This window comes from Crocuta crocuta, unplaced genomic scaffold, assembly GCF_008692635.1.
Source record: "Crocuta crocuta isolate KB4526 unplaced genomic scaffold, BGI_CrCroc_1.0 scaffold92, whole genome shotgun sequence".
Taxonomy (NCBI): Eukaryota; Metazoa; Chordata; class Mammalia; order Carnivora; family Hyaenidae; genus Crocuta; species Crocuta crocuta.
The window spans coordinates 1,245,977-1,271,354 of NW_027528804.1; the positions used below are offsets into that span (position 1 = coordinate 1,245,977).

The 25,378-nt window shown below is 37.3% G+C and overlaps 1 protein-coding gene across 2 annotated transcripts in view; it reads right to left on the reverse strand.

The window, feature by feature from the left end:
• Nucleotides 1-25,378, reverse strand: part of PPP3CA (protein phosphatase 3 catalytic subunit alpha) — a 320,335-nt gene that overhangs the window by 35,879 nt on the left and 259,078 nt on the right. For both annotated transcript variants that reach the window (XM_077755739.1, XM_077755738.1), the window contains exons 7-9: nucleotides 18,369-18,446; nucleotides 15,826-15,920; nucleotides 352-477 (exon numbers count right to left, since the gene is read on the reverse strand). In XM_077755739.1, coding sequence (XP_077611865.1) covers nucleotides 352-477; nucleotides 15,826-15,920; nucleotides 18,369-18,446 — 299 coding nt within the window. The remainder of the gene's footprint in view (nucleotides 1-351; nucleotides 478-15,825; nucleotides 15,921-18,368; nucleotides 18,447-25,378) is intronic.

The following is a 25,378-nucleotide window of genomic DNA, read 5'->3' on the forward strand; positions in this document are numbered from 1 at the left end:
GTAGTTTATAATAAAGAAAATAGCATTTGAATGAATATAAAAGGGTACAAAAGAGAAAAAGTAGCCATTATAGCTTGAAACCAGTTATAACTATATATCTGTTATTTTTCAAAGAGTTGTAGTATTCCAGTGAGATCACATAAGTTCTAATATTTCTCATAGCTTTTGTTTCCCTCTATTTCACTCATCGTATTTTATTAACAGGATACACTGTGACATAGTTTCAAAGCATTTCTCTCATGTTGCTTGGGAATTTTATTGGTCAGGCCAAAGTATTTCTCTGTTTTATGGTAAAATAGTCCACATCTCCTCCCCTTCCTTCCCATATCACTGCAGGATTCCACAACACACCTTTTTCTCCAACAAATGGCAGGGACCAAGTGAAAACATCCATGAAATTTGGAAGCCAGTATGGGTGTGGAGAACAGTTGAATTGCCTGATGTTCATGACATTGTTCTCATACTTCAATACTGCAGCTGAAAACAACAAAAACAAGGACATTAGATTCACGTGCACATATTTCTCCTTCTTAGTTGATCAAGAAAATTCAACTGTGTGATGTTAGGTCCAAAATATCAAGGAAAGTAGCTTAATCAGTCATGAATGTTTACACTACTCAGGAATTAAACTATAGTCAATATAATACGTAACTGCACGATATATGAATGCTTAATATGAAATGGCATTACAATTTGGCAAACATTTATATAGAATAGCTAATCAAATGTCTATCAGGAATTGGTCAAGCTCCTCCTACAGCCAAGAATATTCTAGTCTTATTTAACAGTTGATGACCCTAATAAAGTGGTATTGCTAGATTAGTTTGACAATTTAATAATCTCCTCAAATACCTGAACAGAATTTACTTCTATGTTTTCAAAGAAAGCACACATTTTCCATTAGGATTCACAATAGTTGTACAGGGTAGTTGAAATTAGATTGTATTCTTGACTTAATAAAATGAAATGCTTGGATTGGATCCTACATAAAATAATATATTGGTATCTGACTTCACCCATGATTTCTGAAAAGGAGTCACCATCCATGACTTAGAAAAATGATTCCATCCTTTTTACTCTTTGTATAGTGTCTGTAAGTTAGAGACACAGTCACATAGAAAGCTACAGTTGCTGAGGTCCTAAGAGCATTGCTGGTCTCACTTCTAACCAGATTCAGAAATTCATTCCAAAGCAGTCCTGATACAAGTTTAGCAGTGTTCTGTGATACCTTTCCTCCCTCCCTTTCCTCCCTCTTTCCTTCCTTTCTTCTTTTCTTTTCTTTTCTTTTTTCTTTTCTTTTCTTTTCTTTTNAAGATTTCATTTTTGGGTCTCCTGGGTGTTTCTGTTGGTTAAGCATCTGACTCTTGATTTCAGCTCAGGTCATGATCTCACAGTTCATGGAATTGAGCCCCACAGTGGGCTCTGCACTGACAGTGCAAAGCCTGCTTGGGATTCTCTCTCCCTCTCTCTCTGGCCCCCCCAGCCCCCCACTCATACTTTTTCTATCAAAATACATAAATAAACTTAAAAAAGAAAACTTCATTTTGAAGTAATCTCTATACCCATGGAGGGCTCAAAATTATAACCCCATGATCAGGAATCTCATGCTCTACCAACTGAGCCAGCCATGCACCACTCTGTGAGTACTTTCAATTTAGGAAGAGCTACTTGTTTTCATGGCATCATCTATTCTTTGGATAGATGATATATATGCCTAACTTCTGTATCTTTAAGGACAAGTACCACACAATGGGCCTTATATTTCTTTGTGCCTCACATACTACCTTCTCAGTATAGATGCTCAGAAGCTAAGGATTCATTTTCATATTTCTCTTACAATTTTTTTAAAGAAAATTCTGCCTAATTCCTTTGGCTCTTCTTCATATGAGATGGCTTTTAGTGCCTTTTCTTCTTCCTGCTCATCTTTATTCTGGATGCGTGCCACATTGGCAATTCCCCTGAATGTGTGGTCCAGAATGAATATAATTTTTTTTAGTGGGTTTAACCAATGCAGAATATGAGGAGAATATATATGGATACTATATATATCTATATATATTTCTCTCTATATCTATATATAATATTGCAACCTAATAATATGTTGATGTTGTCAGCAGCTTGCAGTTAACTAAAATCATGCTTGAGAACAGTATGGTCTTTGCTTTGAAACATATTTCCGGCTCACCAGCACAGTCCCAGGGAACAGAATCACGACACTTTGGGGACAAGAAATGCAGATAGTGCAGTCATTGATATGAAGGAAATTAATCTCTTCTTCCCACAGAATGCTGAATTCTGCATATATTTCTATAACCCCATTCTTTAAATTATCTTATCATTTATATTTTTGTCCTAAGACCCTTGACTTAAGGATACATTCATATAGTAGTAAAGCCATCCAAAATGAAAAAAAAAAAATTGGCAAATTACCATACCAATATTTCTGATCTGCCAGATGGAAAAGGTGAAGTATTTCCCACCTTTGCTAAGTACTATCTGAATACTGGCTCCATTTTAAAGGTTTTTACTATTTTTGGATACAGCATATTCATAGGAGGAGTGTGTCCTCATGTCTTCAAAAGATCTTTAAGGTTCTAATCTTCCTGAAGAGTAATTTCTCCTGTAAGATCCATCTGATTTTTAGTTGGCATTAGATTGGTACATCATGCAACTAGCAACTAGCAGATTGGACTCATATTTAAACTCAGCTTTTACTGACATCAAACCCATCATCCCCTCTCCACCAGTCCCTCTGTTTCTTATAAATTATAAATGTATGAATTCTAGTCTTAGCTGTTAGACTAACTTAACCTTGAGTATAGTATTCATAATTAAAGACATTTTAGCTTTTGCCAAAATACATATTTGAGAAAAATGAAATATGATGAAAATTTACAAGTGAGGGTACGGCTTGCTCAATAGATAACACAGAGGTTTTATTTTGTAGCTGGTGAGATAAAGCATTTATTCATTCGACGCTGACTCAATATAATTTATCTGAGTGCCTACCGATAAAACAGAAATTTTTCCAGATTTTTGTTTGTTGAAAGCAGAAATAATAAATTTTCACAGTAGCTACATTTACTAAGCATCTGCTATATATCAGGCATTATATTTGGTCTTTTACAAAACGTAATCACAAATCTTTACAATATCCCTCAAAAGTAGTTCTTATCATTTGTGTTTCGAAAATAAGAAGAGAGGTTATTTGCCCAAGGTCACACTTAAGAAGCAGTTAAATTCAGTTCTGGCCTGAATCTAAATTCCCTGATCTTTCTAGTATTCCATGGTATTCTCACTCAAACTGCATAAACCATTCAATGTCTGCCAAGTTTTGGACACAGATTCTCCTTCCACATTTATTCTTTGTAAAAAACAGCAGTGGACTGGTAAGCCAGGAGCCCAGACTGCTAGATGGTATGTCATCACAAGACCCGAGGCCACTTAAAGTCTTTTTAGGTCTCAATTACCTCACCTAACTTCATGGATTTATCTAGATAATTTATATGACCACTTCCAGATTTGAATGATAACAAACTTCTGGAACAAAGACCTCATCATTATGCTATGATTAATATTCTTAGTAATTCTAGAGACTATTTTATAGAACATTTTTCTACTTTTCTATAGATAAAAGGAGAACTTAAAAATACAAATACAACAATATGTATTCTTTTTTTTTTCAGCAACGTAAAGTATTCATGCAAAGATACTTCCTGAATAACCTCACATTAATAAGTTACTCATATATTTTTGTTTTTTGTAATATATATATATATCACAAAAGTACATGAAAAAACCCTTAAACCAAAACAGTCCCAAATATCTACAGTCACGAAATTCACAGTTAACATTTCATCTTCCACCTCCCACATCCACCCCTGCCACCTGCCTCTAACTGTCACTGGGATTACAAAACTCAACTAGAGCCCTAACAGTGTGCTACTATTCTCTGAAGTACTTGAAAGACATTTGTCTCCAGTGCAATATAAATAATACAAATGGTTGTGCTTCAGAATCACTCGAGACCAACTCCTGAGACCTTGTCTGAGAAATAGGGAAAGAACAAAGTCTACCATCAAGAAATCCCACCATTCTACCGGCAATTATATATGACCTCCTGTCATTCAACAATTGCATCAGAGGCCTGCAGAGAGACGATGACATATGTACAGGCCACGTGATTAACCAAATTCAGAGCAGACTAGACAGTCTAGAGACAAGTGCTCTTCTTTTGCAGTTGTGCTTGTGAAAAATAGCCAGAAAAAAAATTGGTATAATGGAAAGAATACTAATTTCTGTGAATCTCGAGGCCTGATTGCCTGTTCTTTCTCTGATGTCAAAATTATGGCCTTAAAGTTATGCAATTACTTGGTCTAATCATTTTTATAGCACCTGTAGTAATTATACAAACATGTAAGCCAGGCTATGTACCAGATATAAAATCAGTAATCAAGGGACAGCTCCTACTTGAAAATAGGGAATGGCCACTTGACCTCTTTTATTTCTAATGACACAATTAGGTACCCCAAATAGACTGAAACCCAAGAAATAGAACCCATTCCTCTGTCTACCATATGATGCATAAAATGCTAGGTCATATCCAGATCTGTAAATTAAAGGGTTCTCTCCTACTTTAAAATTTGAGATTTTGATGACACACAGAAACCTGTATTTCATAAGAACTTAGTAACATTTCTCAACACCTTCTTTATCATTGCCATCACCAGGGAGGATGATGATAGGACAATGAGTAAAATGGAAAAAAAAAAAAAAAGAAAGAACGAAATATCCAGAGAGAGCTTCTAATTTAAGAGATGTTATCAAAATATTGCTAGCAAGGGGCATTAAAACCAAAGGCTCAACACATTTCAAGTGCATTTCAAGAACACAAAGCTCCTTTTCTGAAAGTCTTTAGGTTAGTAATGTAACACTCCCAAAATACCTCACACAGGCTTTCTCAACATTATGAGGGCTGTTTGCAATAGAGGGGAGAGGGGTCAAAAGAATGGAAATAATTCTAATAACATTTTTCATCTCCTTAGCTCTAATTGGCCATGCACTCCCATCTTAAAAAGATGGGACAGAGGGACAGAAAAGAGACAGGTGAAAAGAAAGCAAATGGCAGCACTCCAGAATCATAATCCATCCAGAAATAGAAAAAAAAATAGTGTAATAAACCCAGGATTTTTTTTTCCTTTCAGTTCTGTCACTTGTACATGTTAGATACCCCAGCAGGAAAACTACCATCATGTTCTTTTGGCAAAGTCCTACCATCCCAGAAGGAGACATGATGGCTTGATGGATAAAATTCTTGAAATTGGACCTATACATTCATAATGTCCTTTGCCAATATTTTAAGATTATGCTGTATGCTGCACGAAAGGGTATATTTGATTCTAGGAGAGATGCTGTACATTTTTAAAAATTGTATTTTCCCATAAGGATTATCGTTTTAAGGTATAATCTTCTTTTAAGATTTTGTGAAGACATATCTATATATCTCTTAGAGATATATAGAGATATATGCATATATGTGGATATATATACACACACATATATGCATAGTTTTTGTAGTTCAAATTATAGCATTTATAAGCACAATCTTGGTGATTTCTTCCATTTTGAAACCTGACTTCTAAGTCCTGCATCCTTTTTATTTTTCCTTCAATGTCCTGTACTTGTCCAGTGTATTTCGTTTTAAAAAGATTCTTTTTATTATTACTAGTGACTTAGTTTTGGAAATTTACTAATTCATGAGGATTACTGTATTTGGTGAGCAAGGACTACACTTATAACTCACTTTTACTTTATAGTTCATAAGATTGAGCAGAAAGTAAGTGTTCAAGTCATTTATGAAGACATATTTCAAGTCTTCATTTTTAGATCATTTTAAGGTCATTTTGTCATAATGATGCTCTTCAGTCTCGGTTTCTTGAGAAATTTAATGTTTAAACTGCCTGATTCAGTACTTCACAGGCCAATTCTCAGTAACTTCCATGTAATGACTAAATTTCACCAACCTGAAATATTGTATCATTAATAAATACAAACAGTAGGTATATATAGTCTCCCTGAAGCTGTGAGCTAAGGATTTTGTGTTTATCAAGATATACACATGTGTTACTATACACAATCCCCTTGTCCACCCATCTAGCCCCTGCTTGCTTCCCCTTCCTTGCACATGCATCCTTCATGGCAAAGTCTTGTTAACTTTGCTACAAGTGTCCTATCAACAATTTGGATGATGGTATCTTACTTACATGGAGGAAAGAGACCATGCCAGATATATCTATGAAATAATACAAGCCGATTTTATGATTATATGTGCATGTGTGTGTTACATGTTTCTCTTTTTGATCTTGCATCAGTAAAGTTTGAACCAGCTCATTATTTAACTATAGAAATTCGGGTGAAGTCAATGGAAGATAATGGAAGGGATGAAGAAGGCAAAGATCTTTTTTTTTTTAGTGCTTTGTACCATACCTTGGCACATGGTTGATGTTTAATAATGTCGGTCGAAGAAGAGATCTAAGGAAAGGAAATAGAGAAAGGAAGGACAAGACGGAGAAAGACAGGAAGGACAGAAAGAAGGCAAGCAGGCAAAGAAAAAGTAAAAACTTTTTCAAAAACATAAAACATATAATTCCTCAGGACTCTAAATGTGTAGCTAACCACACATGAACAGTCTGAAGGGCACATGTTGGAATTTAGGAGAAAGATAAAATGTCACTTTAGATGCTAAACTCCATTTTAAAATTGTAAAAGAGTCTCTCAAATAGACAAGAATGGACATAACATTGGCTCTGCCCCATTATAACTGTGTAAACTTCCACAAATATCTCTCCTTATGTGAGCTTTACCTCCTAAACTTGTAAAATAGGAATAATTACTATTATTTTCAAAGTATGACATTCAAATAAAATAATACATGTGATTAATAATCATGATAATACAGAATCACAAAAATATTTGGCAACTAGAAATATAAAGTATCAAAATGCAGTTTCAAATTCTTCAAGGACGGGATGGTCAGTTATTGTTAACACTTTTCCATTTTATAATTCCCACCTAAAGTATCACATCTAAATAATAACATCCAGAGTCTGGGCCAAACACTGATCCTTGGAAGTAGCCCAAGTCCAGTGAAACACAGAATTATATCTAACATTACAATTTCACACAGAGAATTAGAATTTCTTTGATTCAATATTTTTCGCTAAGTCAATAAGAACTAGATATGAATTCTTAACCAGTTTTACCTTTAACTTCTAATCTGCATTATTATAATGCTAAAATAAGATTTATGCAACCTTAGTAAATGAGAGAGAGAAAGAGGTTAAGCTGAGGCTTTGTACGCTGGAGAAGATAGCGTGGATATAGTAAACAGCGTGCCCATGCCTGGCTCCCCTTCAATTAAGTCAATATGTATCAGCTCCAAGTGCATAACATGTGTACCTTGGGGGGAGGTACCTTGAAAACTGGTGGTATCTGTATGCAACCATAAAACACCCTTTTCACCGTCAACATCAACGTTGTACTTGGTAGCATGCCCTGAGCTATAGCTTGCAAAGTTCTAGGTTGTTCCTTGTCACTGAGTTAATATTAAACCCACACACTTGACGTTTTCTGCAGAAAGTCATTATTGCTTGCAGACTTTTTGATATTGTCAGGGTAAAGTCTCTTGCAGAGCTAGAATTTCTAGATAATGAATAGCAAGTGATAAACCATTCCCTGGTGTCTTCAACATGAAGTAGATGGTCCCTGCTTTTTCTCCTACGAAATGCTTTACAAAGAATTCAATTTCGAGAGAATCTTCTAACCGTCTGTCAGAAAATGCGATACGACACCTCAGGATGCATCCCCCAGATGGTCTTGTTCAACTGGCAGCAGTAGAGGCTGCCGATGAACCTGTGTGGAGGACTTAGCATTGTTCCAGATCTTGTCTTCATCCCCATTAAAGGCCTTGTATAACTTGGAGAGCTAATGCCTTCAATTCTATGGGCAGCACTTTGTGAAAAGCAAGGATTATCTCATTCATTGAGTTACTACTTAAAGAAATTCCACAATTATTTGACCGCCAAAATTTATAATTATGCAGCAGTGATGGTTACAAAATCAAGAAGTTCACTTGTTATAGCAAAGAGACAGAGTGTGCATTCAATTAAAATATATACTCAGGGTAATTCTTAGATATTCAATCTTGATAGATTTTCTATTTTACCCGCCATCCCATTAATTAAATGTTTAAATGTAAGCAAGTTGATGACTAGACTAAAACTAATCTCTTTAGAAAGTGGCCTCCAGCAATGACACTTTGACAGTGGAGCTGAATGTACAAAAAGCAAAAGTCTAAGCACCTCAGGGACACATTTTAAAGAGTGAAATTAATTATTTATTTTAGAATAACATAAAAGATACCCCTCTCTTTTAATAATGTATATATTTGAATGTATAACGTTCATGTAATTTTAAAGGGAAAATAAATGACTCTTCATTCCAAAAGCTTTTTTTTCTTATTGAAAAACAGTCAGTCACCTACACATAATGGAACCATAAGTTGAATAGGGAATTCAGTGCAAACATTGCCCCGAGTGCTTTCAAATAACAAAGCTGACCTAGAAGACAGAGGTTAACTTCCAAACCCTGGAGTCAGAGTGCTGAGTTTCAATCTTAGTGCTATTCGCTGATCAGACTATGAACCCTGGGGAAAGCAGGGATCCCCTTCTGTGCCCTAGTTTTTCATCAATAAAATCAAGATTAGAATGTAATGCACAGAGTATTGAAAGACTAAATGAATTTACACATGGAAACTTAGAGCAGGTTCTGGAACAAGATAAATGTTCTATTCTATTATTATTATTATTCTTAATCATTTGCTACTTGCATGAATAAAGAAAATAGCATTTGTGTACATGCTCTCTCAACTGCCCAACTGAAAGGAAATATTTACATTTACTAAATATATTATTACCAACCTAAGAATTTAGAGAAAATATATCAAAGTTGTAGCAAAGTGACAGTGGTCATGATAGTGGTATAAGAAAGTATAATCATAGTTAGATTAATTCCACATATTAAAGAGCAAAGGCAGTGAAAAGAGATATTCTGCTAAAACCTCTCTGCAGTTAATATTATCCATTCATCTCAGAGAGGTTATTTCTCTGAGAACTAATCAAAAGTTCCCACCCAAAAGTAGCCTTAAATGTGTACATAAATCTGTTTTCTCTACTTCATACTGACAATACAAAAAGTTAATGCCAAAAGTTTTCTTCATGTTTTCTTCTTTGCTCCTTCATAAGTTTGTAGATTTTGTACCATTCTTTGGTAGACTGTCCTAGGGTTAATAACCATAATAAAGAAATTATCTTTCCATTGTGTGTAATTCAATACTCATTGGGATAAAGAATAAAAGTGTTTATTAAATAAATGAAGGAATTACTGTTTTTCATAGGAGTTAGTTTACTTATTGTTTTCCTTTAGTAACAACAAGAAAAACACTGGGGCTATAATTTTTTAGCAAATATCAAATAACAAAATGCTACCGTGAATGTGTATTTATGTTTCCTATATTGAAAACAGTGATCTGAGCAAACAGTTGCTCAAGACCAATTAAGAGGATCTTTAGATTTGATATGATAGCAGGAAAAAAGCAAGAGCTAGGAAAACTGTTGCCATTGAACAAAATCTCTGGACTAATTTTATCTAACTTACAAAGCACTAGTGATCATGTTTATGCCTGTGGTTACAAAGACTCAAACTATGTTTAAAAATGTTTATGTCAATGCTAAAGATTATTCCCATGGTTAAGATCAGCCTCCAACTCTATAAAGAAATGGCTTCTTGCTTACAAAATATAGGCAATTTTGTAGGGAAGTAATCTTTTTGGCATACTGTGAAGAAAGAGGCTAAAATGCCATCTTAGGGTTACCTGCGCATGAATTCTACTCCATTCTAGAGACCACCCCCCACCCCCTGTTTCCTTTTCCCACCCTGGATAAGGACCTGAGATCTAGTTGACTCTGCACTTGGTTCCTGAACCGGGTAGAGACAACCTGTCACCAAGTTTGTGCACATGATTCCTGAATGCTGAAACAAGGTCCTGCTGTGATGGAACTGTGCTACAGTACAGGAATGAGGTTCCTAGTACCTGGTGGCCCACGGTACTGACAGTGTCACTGAGGGCTGAGTGCTGCAGCTAGACGTCAAGGGCGTAGGGCAAGCTGGCCTCAGAGAGCTTGCATTTGCTCCTGCATGTCCACATCATGACTGCCAATAAGATTCTTACCTTGGTTTTTTTATATTAGCAATTCCTTCCTCTCTTTACAATGGTATGTCAAGCTGTACATTATCTTTTTATTTATAAATGGTATCCTTCTGAAGTCCCTGACTACTTTTTGAAGGAAAATATTTGAGGATATTGACTCTGCCAAGTGTCGGCAGGGCTAAAATGCTTTTTAAAAGAAATTCTGTCAATTTGTCTCGTTTAAAAAGTCAAATCATCATAATACATTTTCTTCCCAGTCAAAAAGGGTAGACTCTTGCATTTTAGCAAATGATGCTTTTCTTGTCTTATCCTTGAGACCCAATTTTGCACCTCTCTCTCCCTTAACCTACTTTAATACTGAAATGATTTTTTTTCCTTCCAGTCATTTTTAATCTCAGGTCTAAATCGCTGTATTAGTTTGGTTTCCATTTAGACTTTTATTCTCAAATCCAAAAGACATTTAATTTAATACATTTTATTTGATTACTTAATTTTACTGTGAGTAGCTTTTCCTAGAGCTGAGTTATATACCCCTGGAATGTATATTTGTTATGTCTCAATATCCCTATCATATATCATCCACCCATCTGCCCCTGCACCCATATGACAACTCGTCTGGACCATAGAGAACAGGTGCCACATGGCAACCTTGTATAATTTACTTTAGATTTTTCTGATGCACAGGTATACCACTAGAGAGATAAAGGACTTAACTGTTTATGTCAACATTTAAGACACGTTTTTCCAGAGGTTCGTTACAGTTTTTGGTCAAACTGAGTTGTTTAAAGCAGAGCTCACATGTACCACTGTATTTCTTCATACAGACAGATGTTACTAAGATTGTTTGAAGGTCACTTTTGTCAGTTAAGCTTATTATTATTCTTTGGTCTCCATGGACTAATTTCCCCTTTCAATTAATATCACTTTTTTTTTTTTTTGGAGTATTTTCCAAGTATATTTGAATAATTTTTGATGGAATTCTTTTATTTAATACCTATCTCACTACCAAATTATAAACCCCACTTGGTGAAGACAATTTCCTTCTTGTTTATTTTATACTCCCAGCACCTAGCATGGTGCTAGGTATACAGTAAGTTCTCAATAAAGATTTGTTGCATTGGTGAGTGAATGAGGTTGAAGTCATTTTTACAGGTGGCATATTTTTGTTTTAGTTTTTTTTTAAATTTATTTTGAGAGAAAGAGAGAGAGGAGTGAGAGAGAGAGAGTTACTGGAAGAGAGGGAAGGAGAAAGAAAGAATCCCAAGCAGGCTCTGCACAGTCAATGCACAGCCTGGTTTGGGTATCAAACTCAAGAACCATGAAATCATGACCTGAGCTAAAATCAAGAGTCTTACATTTAACAAACTGAGCCTAGGTGGCATATCATTTTAAAAGGAAGAAGGAGGAAGAGAAGGAATTGGGAGGAGGAGGAGGAGGAGGAAGGGGGAGAGGGAGGAGAAGGAGAAGGGGACAGACAAGCAGCAGCAGCAGCAGTAGCTATGTGCATGTGTCCTTACTACAGTTTTCTTCTGTTTGGTGTATTTGGGTAATTATGAAATTGCTTTACCCTTAGGGCTACAGATTGAGAAAAACAATCCAAATGTGCAAAGTGCCTTGCAAATGTTTAACTTCAATCTGGAAAGGGTATCAGAACTGCTTACAACAGTAATTTAAAGTGAGATGGAGTTCTGTGGGTCAGCACTGGTAGCGGACTTTTGAGCACTGTCTTGCTATTTGATTCCCAGAAAGAAAATGCATCATTCAATGCAACTGTTGAAGGCCTCCCACGTACCAGGCTACTGGGCTTTACAATGTGTATCAACAAGCCCCAGCTTCAAACTAATTATAATCTGATTGGGAAGTTATAGGAATGCTAACTATAGGAAAAGCTAACTAGGGAAGAAAAATAGATGGTGAGGACAAGGGCAAATGCTTGGTATTTCAGGCATTCAGAGAAGGACTACCAACAGAAGTCCCCATAGAAATGGACTGGTGGGTCTAGGCCATTTAGATGAGCAGAGAAGAGGGAGACAAGTATTCTAAATGGAAAAAAAAAAGTTACGTGGCCAAAGACATGGTGGAAGGGACAGCCAGATGTTTTCAGAACAATGACCAGAACAGTGTGTTCAGAACACAGAGAGAAGCTGAGATGGGTTTCAAAGGTAGATCATGCCATAAAGTGAAACTAAGTAAGAGGCTGAGGAGGCCTGTACCATCTATCAGTCTCCCTGAAGCCACTGACAGGTGGTATAATGATAGAAACATAAAATATTCAATGATGATAATATCTTTATACCGCACCACATTTTGTTTCAAAGCAATTCCATCTATTATTCACCAAAGAAATTTTTTCTCATTTTGTAGAGATGTCACTGCATATCAATAAATGTAAATGAGCTAGTGGTTTAATGGCAGGGCTGTGATTCAAATCTACATCTTTTGCCCTGGCTTGTTACAAAAGTAAGCAGGAGTTGTCAGAGCCAGGAAAACAGAGGCCGGGGGAGGGGCGAGTTGTTCCCTGGGTTACTGCAGACCGGAATGGACAAGCACCGCATCAATGAGTGTGGGCTACCCCAAATGGATGGGCCATTTACAGTCCTCATCACTTCCGGAAAGCCGGAAGTACGAACTTACATACGAACTTCTAATCGGGAACTGACTGACATTTAAACGTGAAGCTGATCGCGCATCTTTTACCGGTTTGAAGATGGCAGAGTAAACCTCTTTTCCCCACCGGTTCATTTTGTTAAAGAGCATTCCTGATGCTTTAATTTGTAGGCGCTTAAAAATCAAATCGTACTGTAACTATTGGGTTATAACTCCAGAGCATTTTCTGGTCATCTGTTTCTAAGAATCAAATGGTTAATGTAGAGATTCATCACTACCTTTCCATTGATTATGTTTTTGAAGGGGCTTGCAACCCAGTTTTCTTGTACTGCTGTTTAAAATTCTCGTTACCATTTATTTTATTCAAATCCAGTAATCCTCACTTCAGCCATGAATAACTGACTCCTACTCCACATACTGAACACGGTGTTAGCATAATAGCTTTAAAATGCTTCAGAGATTTTACACAAAAGCCTTTTGAAATTATGCTCAAACTGAAGAATGTATCTTTTTTCTTCCTATCAGTTTATCTTTTTCTCTCCCAGAAGAATTTTTTTATGAAAAGGTTTCTAAAATGAAATGCTTCTCTCCCTTTCCTAAGAGACTGTGATCTATCCTAAACACAAGAGAACACAGTGAAAGAACAACAAAACCTCAAAGATAGCAACAAATCGATGTCTATTGTTTTTTTAATGTTTGTCTATTTTTGAGAGAGAGAGAGAGAGTGCGAGCAGGGGAGGGGCAGAGAGACAGAGGGAGACACAGAATCGGACATAGGCTCCAGACTCTGAGCTCTCAGCACAGAGCCTGATGCTGGGCTTGAACCCGGGACTGGTGCGATGGTGACCTGAGCTGAAGTCAGACGCTAAACGGACTGAGCCACCCAGCACCCCATTACATTGGTACCTGTTAAATCAGAACTCTTGACAAAGAAGCAATGTGTACCCCGTGGGAGAAATAGTCATTGGTCTCAAGCAAAACAGATACCCAACATTTTGATGAGTAGAAAAAGTCTAAGTCTGTTTCATATGAAGTGAAATCCCAATCTTCTTCTTCTTCGTCTTTTTTTTTTTTTTTTTTTTACTGTTTTAACTCTTCGTCAATTCTTTAAAAAAAATTATAAGTGTTGCCCATGCTACTTGGTAATTCATCTGTCAAAAATATCCTTTGTTTGGGTGCTGCTTTCACCAGGTGAAATAGAAAAAAAAAACATTTTGATGCCACAATAATAAAAACCTAAGTGTACATATTGTATATACTTTTAGGAAATCATAGGATCATGGCGGGACATGCAAGATGTCCTACGGAGTTCCTGCCTCCCTTGCAGATACCTCAAGGAAATTCTCTAGTATTAGAATCCACCTCCAATCCAAGGGAATGAAATCTTACTGGTTTTATACAGAAGACTTTTAGGATTGAGATTTTGTCTGGCAAAAAAAAAAAAGAAAAAAAAGAAAAAAAAAGTGCTGCCTAAAAAAGTTCAAAATCACCGGTCTTGACTTTATTTTTTTTCCTTTTTCCAATCAAATGGGAACCACTCCTTATACCCAGGTCACATTTTGCCTTAAACAAGGCCTTCTCTGACCATTCAAGAAAATCATTCTTGTCGAATGTACTTATTTAACTCTCTTAGTTTTACTTAATGACACCGCATCTTGTATTTTATTCAGTTACCCACAAGTCTTACTTTGTCCACTGGCTTACAGCCCTTGGCACACCAAGAGCATATTTCATTTTATTATGTATATTTCATGCCACAGAATACTAAGGACAGGTCCTGTTTTCTAGAAATTAGGCAACTAGGAAAGAGGGGGCAACTCTCCCTTGTCCGGGACCATCCATGGTTGTGACAGAAACTTCACCGTACCTTCTGATAACTTCACTCCGTGGCCCCAGAGGAGGGCCCACCACAGTCAAAATGGCAGCGTAAGAGACTGTGGTGTGGCCATCCCACCCAAAAGGCATGTCTCTCTGGGCTATGAGGGTGGGGGCCAGGGGCCGGAGAGTCACGTGCTCCACCTATAGGACAGCACAGATGTGTGTGTATGTGAGGGGAGGCAAGGATCTCGGAAGACCACCCTCAGATATGCTGCATAAATATGTAGACCAATGCCAACTATAGTTATTGGCTCTTTCACATTTTATCCTCCATTCTGTCACACCTGTACCACTTCCTATCATTTCTGAATAAAGAAATTACCTTAATAAAGAAAGATAATGTGTCCTTGCTCCTCCTCTCTTTCCCATAGTCAGTAAATAATGCCCTCTTGTTTCCTGGCCTCTTGTAGGCACACAAGGTACAGAGTTTCACAAAGGAAGTAGAGGATGCTAAACCAGAAGATAAGGGTTTGACTCCATTTCATCAAGACCTAATTGAGTGACCTGGGGCAAGGCAATTTAGCCAGAGCTCACTCTGTATATGAAAAGGGGGTGGGGCTAATATTTACTTTTAAGTTTAATTCATTTTTTTAAAAATAAATGAATAAGCACTTGCCTAGCACAGTATCTGACTCGTGGTAGGTATTCAATAAATGCAATTTGAGTTTGAATTTCAAGCTATAGTTCCTTTTGCTTATTTTTCTTGATCCTTTAGGTGCACAATCACACTATTCTCATTTAAATCCATATCCTTTTTAAGCGGCATGATTTTGGATTGCTTTCAATTATGTCTTTTAAATCTCCGTACCTACCAGACCAGTTTACTATAGACCCTGCTGTACATTAGAATCTCTCGGAGAATTGTTAAAAAATAACAGTACGTGAGCTCCACATCCAATCAACCGAACCTGTAACTCTGAAGATAATCACAAAATTCGCATCCAACGTTAAATGAAAAAGCAAGGGGAAAAAGAATGGCTAACAATGCTTCATTAAAACCAAGCCCAAGTAAAAAGCTTAAGAATTACTGCACAAAGTATGTAAGAGTGCGAGAGGGATCTCAATCCACTTACCTTTGTTATTGTATACATCTAAATAATTTGGTGCTGAAAAAATTGTAATTAGAGAAGGGAAGCCTGTTGTTTGGCTTTTCCTGTACATGCGATACCTAAAAACAACAAACACAAGTTAAAACAAGGCTATTATGAAAAAAATGATATCAAATTATAGCCTTAGCAACAGAAAATTAAAGTTATGTTTTATCACTCCGAGAGAACTCAACTACATAACACAAAACAACATTTTCTCTCTAACGTCTGTTTTACACAGACATCAATTCATCTTAAGGTTGACAATGAAACATGTACCATTTCCGAGGAGGTCTTTCCTGAATTTAACAGACTGAGGGGAAGGGTGGAATTCAATGCAAAGTCATAATTCACTCCCGTGTGTTCAACAGAGATGACAAAGGTTACTTATTGCATGAAGATATCCCGCACCTCCCATGTTTTTGAGAAGTTTACCAACATTTTTGACATGAGGCTAAATAAGCAGAGTAATATATGAATCTTTACCACTAATAACCAAGCTGATTATTCTATTTATTTACAATATCAGCAATATTCTGTTACAGTCTTGACTAAGTGATTTGCTTTTCAAAGAATGGTTAAATCTATGGGTTTTACATAATGAAAGTTGTTTCTATTTTAGAACATCTTTATTAACCAGTCTCTTCTGGGGTCTGCAGGTCAAAGATTATCGTCTCAGCAGGGTAATATTTAATCAATCAATAATGAAACAGAACATCTGTAAGATCTTTGGGAATAAACCAACAATCCAGTTGCTTTTCTTCTACTTAGATAAAAATAGGATTCCAGTTCTCAAATAATTAAAAAAAAAATACAGGAAACTCTGGCTCTTTTCCATGAAGGTAGTATACGTCATGACTTCTATGTAATAGATTTTAGTAATATCAGCTTAGAAAAATTAATAAAGCACAAAACAAAATGTTATCATTCCTTGGGTATTTTGTGTCAGTTATTTCTGGCTGAATAACCATGCCTAGTTTTAATTGGGTACTAAAGGGACCTCAAATAGTATCTTCAGATAAATGAATAACCCCCTGAAAATTTGTAATTTTAAAAATATTTGATACTACTTTCCCCAGAAGAAAATATCTTCTTAAAAATCTTTTGAAATGTTCTAGAAGTATTTATTCTGCATATCCAACTAAACTTCACTGGGAGGGAAGAAAAGTCAGAATGTGAAAGATAATAACACTCTCTCAACCTTGACATTATAAATGACTGGCTATGCCTACTTGACAACAAATAAAAACAAAGAAATTAGACGTAATCTCAGTTTTCCCCAATAAATCAATCAAATGCTCATTATGAACAAATATACTAATTGATTTTAACTGATGCATTTTAAAAAATATTTTCACATAAGCAGATGATTTTCGGTCTGTAGTGGGAATAATATAAAGCTGCCTAAAATTCTCAGTTGGGATAGTTGGTCAAAAGAGTATGGTGACACCACTGCCTCGAAAAGTAAAAAAACAAAAAACAAAAAACAAAAAACCCCAAACACACACACACATAAAAACAAAAAAGAACTTATTTGAAGACCTGATTGGTTAGGTATATCAATAGGTTATGTCAAAGTTCAGCTATGACATAATAGTACTGGATCCAATACTAAATTGTTGGATCAGTTCATACCTGTTGATTATTGCTTGAAAAGAGCTAATTTTGAAAGGAACCTGGGATCTGCCTTGATTTGGGATCATCGGGCATGGGTTTACTTCAGAATGCAGGCATCTCTGTTCCTAATTTCAGCACACAGATTACAATACTAAGTGATCCTCTCTTCCAAAAAATTCAGAATATGAAGTAATGAGGTTAAGCATTTAAAGGCAGTCAATACCTTCAGTGGGGCCTACTGAGAAGGGCCCTGGACTTCGAATGCTTTTCATTATGCCATTTTCTCGCGAACACAGATTTCATGCTCTATCAAACTGAATATCTGAGGTTTCTTAGTTTTCTAAGCCCTTATCATTGGTCTACCAAATACACTAATGATTATACTAAACTTGGACCCTAAGTTTTAAAATTTACTCTTACAAAATCATGTTATACACTTCTTAGTTAGAATATAGGATTTTCTCCCTCATTTAAATGCCTCCGCTTTTGTCCTATAAAACTTCACAGGGGTCAGGAATGATATTCTTTAAACAAGAGTATACCGTGCAATATCTGTTAAATATTTATATGTAATTCTCATTCACATTGCCAACCAAAACTGAAAAGTTGCTGGTAATTTATTCACTGGACTGTGGGAAGCGCAGGAACGGAAAGGGCTTAAGAAAGCCAGCTGAAAATTTTACATGTTCAAGCTAAAAATGGAGGCGCTTTAAAGAAGACTTTATAACACATTTACAACCCATTTACAACTCATTCCCCAGGATCCTGCCCTATCTGTGTCATCAGAAGACAATTTGAAGATCTAGTTGCTTCAGGGAGAGGGCCTAGCAAAAGGGACCCTCCATAGCCTGAACAAAGTGAGGAAGCCCAGAGGCAATGCATGGTTTCCATAAACCCACAAAACTACTCACCCTGCATCTTGGGCTTCATGGGCTCGGAGTATAGATAACAAGTTATTGTGCTGTAAGAATTCACATACAGCTGGGTAACTGCCAGAGACAAAAAGAAAAGAGAAAGAAGCATCTGTTATGAAATCATCCAGTGTAGCACATTTATCTGTAACATCCCAACCTGTGCGATTTGATCAAGCAAAATGAAACATACATCATTCATGAAACAGGCCTCTTGGCTCTCAGGACAGGTTTTTTGTTTGTTTTTTGTCATCTGTCATCNAAACACACCTGCAGCTCTTCTTTTTACTTAATGAGAGAAGACTGGAGATGTGTGAACTGGACAAAGAATACAGACCATTATATAAGAGCATTAGAAAAATGTCCACTCATAGAGAAAATCAATATCATCAAGTCTACATTGAAACACAGGTGAACAGAAGCATCAAGATAACATGAGAATAGAATTTAAAACATAAACCTCAATTTTCTCAAAGTTAGCACTATTTGTATTTGGATGCACATGTGTGCTTGAGGACTCTACAGAAAGACTGAGTTAGGGAGTAGGAGAGAATGAGTCTTCTGGAAACTGAGTTATCAACTCACTGATGAGTACTTTAATCGATATATCCTTCAAAATCTAAACACAATTATGAATTTCACAGGTTTTAAACTGTGTACTTGAAATATGATCAACAGAACTGTATCTTAAGACTTCTAGCTTATCTTGACTTAATAAAAACATTAAATATATAATCAAGATGATTTTGTCTTTTAAGGAAGGAAGTCTCTAAACCAAAGATGCGAACATTATTAAAAATGAAATTCAAATGATAAACTAAACTTGTAAAACTCTTTGCAAGCACTTTGTCTCTAAGAATTTTTAATGAGATAGATGTATGTCATAAAAATGAATAAATTTTAGATATTTCAAATAAAAGGACAGGAAATCAATGCTCATTTTAATATAAACAAACTGCCGATGCCCACTAGAACTTAAACTACATACACTGTAAGAAACTACTCAGCAATTGGGGCACCTGGGTGGCTCAGTCGGTTAAGCATCCAACTTCGGCTCAGGTCATGATCTCATGGTTCGTGGGTTCAAGCCCCGCATCAGGGTCTGTGCTGACAGCTCAGAGCCTGGAGCCTGTTTCAGATTCTGTGTCACCCTCTCTCTATGACCCTCCCCTGCTCATGCTGTCTCTCTCTCTCTCAAAAACAAACATTAAAAAAATATTTTTTAAAAAGAAACTACTCAGCAATTATAAAAATAGTACTTTGAAGAAATACTAAATAGTACATGTCACTCAAATCATTTATTATAAAGAGAAGATGAAAACAGTTTCTATATTAAGGCTTTTATAAGAATTCCCTGCTCAAAAGGGAAAAAAGATACCATTAATATGGCATACCACTGAAGAGATGCTGATTATGAAAAAGATTCAGTTCTTTGCAAAACTGTGATCTGAAATAAAAAAATAGTCATGAGGTGCCTGGGTAGTTCACTAGGTTAAGCGTACAACTTTGGCTCAGGTCATGACTTCACAGTCTGTGAGTTTGAATCCCGTGTTAGGCTCTGTCCTAACAGATCAGAACCCGGAGCTGCTTTGGATTCTGTCTCTTTCTCTCTCTCTCCCCCCTCCCCTGCTTGTGCTCTGTGTCTCTTTCTCTCAAAAATAAATAAACATTAAAAAAAAAAGTCTTGGTGCTTTGCACACATTTATGTGCACTTTTGAGCACATGTATGTGTGTTCTAGAATACTTTAGCAATTTGTTAAGAAGAGTAAAAGAAGAGAGCTTCATGAGGCCTTCTCTTCCTAGTTGTCCCAGATCAGGTCAGTAAATGAATGTGAATGCAGCCATGGGTTACACGGTAACCTACAAACTGGAGAAGATGGCCCAGAGTGTCCCCAGGGAAATGTATCTGTATGGTATCTAAGTCAAGAGTTGACTAACACATGTCTTCAAAGACTTTTGTTCTACCTTAGGAGACAGTGAGTATACAACCTTTCCAGACGAGTGTGTCAAGAAAAGAAACCCTAACTGCTGAGACACGGGTGGGTCTTTCAACAATAGCACATATATTTGTAAATTTTTAGCCATAAAGTGCCAGCCACGGGATGACAGAGTAGGGTGGCACTCAATAAATGTTCCTTCCCTATCTCCTTATGTCATTTTGGTTTCTTGTGCCCTTGAAATATTTCTTTAGAAAGATAATTTATTGCCTGTTGTACCACTGTTAAGACAGAGGGTGTTTGTCTAGGTCTGTCATGTTTTGTCCTTGGGCAAATGGCTTGGCAGCACTTTTTAAATTTATGTTTTCCCTTTGTTAGAACCCACACTAGTCTTATGAAAGCATCATTTTAATATATTTTCTTCATGCTAAGTTTGATACCCTTCTGTGTTTAAGGTTTCCCCCATGGAAATATATGTCTGATTTCTAACAGTAATCTGAAGAAAACAAAATTAACCTTGCAGCAATCTGCTAGGTTAATAGCATTAAGTGAGGAACACGTGTATTATTACTTGGAAGGCACTCATTTTGAAGAAAATCACTAGAAGTTTAAAGGCATACATAATCAATTACTCAAACTTTCTACGAATTAGAAACATTTTTCGAAATAAACTTAGAAAATACTTGGCTATCATCAAGATTCCCATTATTGGTCAACTGTCTGTCTGGGAGACATTAAGTCTTTAATAATATTAGGTGGCGAAAAAACCACAAGACTTCACAACATTTTTATGCTTTTTAATGGAGATGATGATAAACCGAAAAGCATTCAAGCTAAACAGAACTAAAGAGGATATGTTATGAATGGTAGAGTCAAAGATTCACTGGTGATTTGTTCATTTATTAGATGGAACAACCCCTAATCCCTGTATTAGGCACCGGGAGAGGTGCTCTGGTAAGTGTAAGATGTGGTTTCTGTCTTGAGGGTATTTATTATCTAGGTAGGAGAGTAAAGCATGTATTGACATTATGAAACAAGAAAGCAAGCATTTGGGTCTGGGGAGAATTTTTTCAAAAATATCTATCTCATGTTAGATCTTTTGGTTTTCTTTGTTTTGTTTTCTTTGCATTAATGAGGCAATGCTTCTGTGTTTTGTGCCCAACAAGGAGAAAGAGCCCTTTTTCTCCCAGGCTGGTCAGCTCAAGCAAGGGCTGATGCCTCGGTTTTAGCAGAGGGCCAGTTTGATCTCAGTCTCACTCACAGACCTCCATGGGGCACCCCTGTCAGGCAACGCTTGCATGCTTTTGTCAAGCCCAGTGTCCTGGACACATCTTGAAATAAGACTTAATGCAAAGATCTGGGAAGGGCAGTGATACTTTCAGCTTTGCAATCTCCATTTACCAGCATGCATGCACTGCTGTGTTTGGGGAAGTTGTACTCTCTAGAAATGCTTTTCACTTGGAACATGATTATTCCTTAAGCACTAGAGAATACATTTCTCTGAGTAGAAAAGGGGGTGGAAATTTCCATGGAATAGTGGGAATCCTTAGATCCGGGTTTTTATTCCAATTTCTTGTGTGGACTCTGGAAAATTGCCGAACCTCTTTGAGCCTGAATTACCTCATTTGTAAAAATGCAGACAGTAGCACTTCTACCACAAACTTAAGATAAAGACCAAATGAGTTAGCAATATATGTAAATTCCCTAGTCCAGGGCCTGGACGGACAGTGGTAGACCCGTAACAACTCTGAATTTTCTCTCCACCACCACAGTGTGGAAGACAGAATGCATCATGGAATGGTAAGTCAGCAAGTCTCAATTCTAGTAGCAGCTGTTGTGTAAAAGCAAGCTACAGGCCTAACATGGCATCCCTTAGGCCAAGTCACTAAAGTGGGGCTTAATACTAAGGGAAGTTTCAACCTCCCCCCAAAGTGTAAATTTTAACTGGTCAGTCAGGGATTTTCTGAGTGGCACTAGTGAGGTAATCTGTCACATGGGCCCTCTGCCTCAACCAAAAGAAGATGAGGTAATGGTCATAAGACACCCTGGCCCTCCCGTAAGGGCAAGTGACTGGCCTGAAACAAGACTTTTTTTTGCTAATAACTCCTTGCCCCACACTCCTTCCTATAAAAGCCTTCCATTTTTGTACAGCCCCTCAGAGCCCCTCTACTTGCTAGAGGCGTGTTGCCTGGTTCATGAATCCTTTTAGAAAGCCAATTAGATCTTTAAACTCAATCCATTGAATTTTTTCTTTTACACTGTTAAATTTATTAGTTGTGACTTGTGTCAGATCTTAAAAGCAGTGACGTCTGGGGAATACTGGATAGGCAAGGGGTTAAAATGAGGGGGGGGGGACACAGACTGAGGAGGAACAAAGGTAAAGAAGGTAGAAAAGACAAATGTGAGAAATGGTAGAAAAACTATTTTGGCACTAGAGAAAATAGCCACTATTAGACTCCTGTTGATTCTCTTACTTTTTTTCCTTCCAATATGAAGCTATATTTTAGACCTTGAATTAAACCTTACGTGTTTGTCTCTTTAACTAAAATATAGCCAGAGGACATTATTATTATTTATTAAATATTAATTTATTTTGAGAGAGAGAGAATATGAGTGGGGGAGGTGCAGAGAAAGAGAGAGGGAGAGGCAGAATCCCAAGCAGGTTTTGTGCTGACAGCACAGAGCCTGATGTGTGAGTCAAACCCACGAACTGTAGGATCATGACTTGAGCCCACACTTAACCGACTGAGCCACTCAGGCTTCCCTACCAGCAGACATTATCAAAAGGCTTTTATATGCTTTTATGTCTTCATTTATACTTTCCTTGAGTATTTTTAACTTCTGGAAAAGCCCACTCTTCTGCGAAGCCCTCACTAAATTATCACTGGTGAACCTTCCCCTCAAACCCAGCTCATCCTCAGGTGTGCACAGAACTGTGGCATCTCCCATGCACCCGTAATGTATGTGTCTAAGAGCATTCGTCATGTGGTGGTGTCCATTACATTTACTATCCACCAACAGTGAATGCCTTAAGAGATGGATATGAGTTTTAAATCTGTCTTTATTGTCCTAAATTTAAGCAGCAATCTGTCAGCTTCTTGGAGCCCATATTCAATTGCTGGAGTAGCCTCAACAGGCCAGCCTCGCAGGTGAGAGATGCCAAGGGTGTCTTTCCCTCATCAAGTTCAGCAAAGCAGAGGCATGTAGCCTGCAACACTTTGCTAAGGGATTGGGAGAAAGCCTCTCCCTGCCGCCCTTGGGGTCCTTCCCTTCTCTCAGGCCAGTAGTAAGGGAGACCTCAGCCCAACTGCCAAGTTCCTCCTCTGCTTCTGAGGGCCAGGCAATAAGTCCTTAGCCTCAGGGTGTCCTGGCATCAGCAGGATGCTGTCAGGCTTATCTTTCCCCAGGACTTGCCATGTCTTTGTTTTGCTTTGTTTTCTTTTCTTTTCCCCAGGGTTCTTCAGGTAATTTCATTTTCCCCACTAGGTATCAAGTCTGGAAGGGCGCCAACTCTTCCTGCCAGAACTTTACCTGAGCCTGAGTCCTCACTTGCACCTGGCTGCGGGCGGGCTCAGGAGCAGGGAACAATTTTCATTTAAGGCAACATTTTATTGAAACTTAACATCTATACAGAAAAATGCTGCCCAAGTCAGAAGATTACAAATGGATGATCTTCCCCTTGTAAGTAGCACTCAGGCCAAGGCGCAGAACATTACTTGAAACCCACCCACTCTTCATATGTCCTTCGAATCACTCTCACCTCATCGCGAAGGGTGACGGCCACCCTGGCTTTGAACACTATAGATTAGCATTCTGTAATGTTCACCTCTTATTCAATCTTGTCATTGGGAATGCACTCTAGTGTGGCTTCATCTGCTAACATCCCTGTGATACTCACCCCTGTCATTATGTGCAGCTTTGGTTAACTCATTCTCATTCACTGATTTTAGGTGTAGACATATACTACAATTTATTACTCATTCTGTTAAATAGACATTTAACAGAAGAGAACACTTAACAGAAGAATGGTGGCTTCCATTTCTTGGCTATTATGAATACTGTTGCTGTGAACAGTCTTTTGGGTGCACATGTGTACACATTTCCAGTGGATATAAAAATAAAAGTAGAATATTTTAGTTATATGAATATTCAGCTTTAGTGTAGACTAAAGCAGCTAACTGTGATTTGGGATGAGTGGTAAAATGGGACCACTCAGATGGTCATCTTTCTACATGTGTTCTATTTCATCATATTTTCTTTTTTTTAAGTTTATTTACTGATTTTGAGAGAAAAGAGAGAAAGTGGGGGAGGGGGAGAGGGAGAGAGAGAATCCCAAGCAGGCTCCACACTGACAGCACAGAGCCCAATTTGAGGCTTGAACTCACAACCATGAGATCATGACCTGAGCCAAAACCAAGTCAGAGGCTTAACAGATTGAGCCACCCAAGCACCCCCATCATATTTTCATAAACACCACTTTTCTCACCAACAGAGAGCCTCTCCAAATGACTGGTCGGATATGTCCTATTCATCCTTTAAAACTCAGATCTAGTAACACTTCCATCATGTATTGTCCCTTAAACTCCAATCCACCCCTGTTTGGGCTAGGCCCCCAACTGTGTGTGTGTGTGTGTGTGTGTGTGTGTGTGCATGTGTGCGTGTGATAATCTCTACATTCCTTATAGTACTACTCACCTTGTCTTTATTTGTCATAGCTTATAGGTCTCTGCCACTCAAAGGCACTGTCGCTCAAAGGCAGGTACTCTAAGTATCTATAAAACCTCACAGAAGGTATATATAATAGGTGCTCAACTATTTGCTTGTTTGTTAAATAACTCCATGATCAAATAAGTTCTCAAAAGAATGCCCATTAAGGAAACCATAGGATTTGGGGAGGGAGTAGGAAAGATGCTGTGAAATTTAGGTGTGATTTTAACAAACTAAAAATGAAAGTCTTGAACTCCACGTGAGAAGAAGGGAAGGCAGGGTGGTCTACATGCTGGTGACATTTTTAAGAAAGGGTCAATAAGATGTGATGACTGGTTGGTGGTGATTTCAATGCAAAAAAGAAAA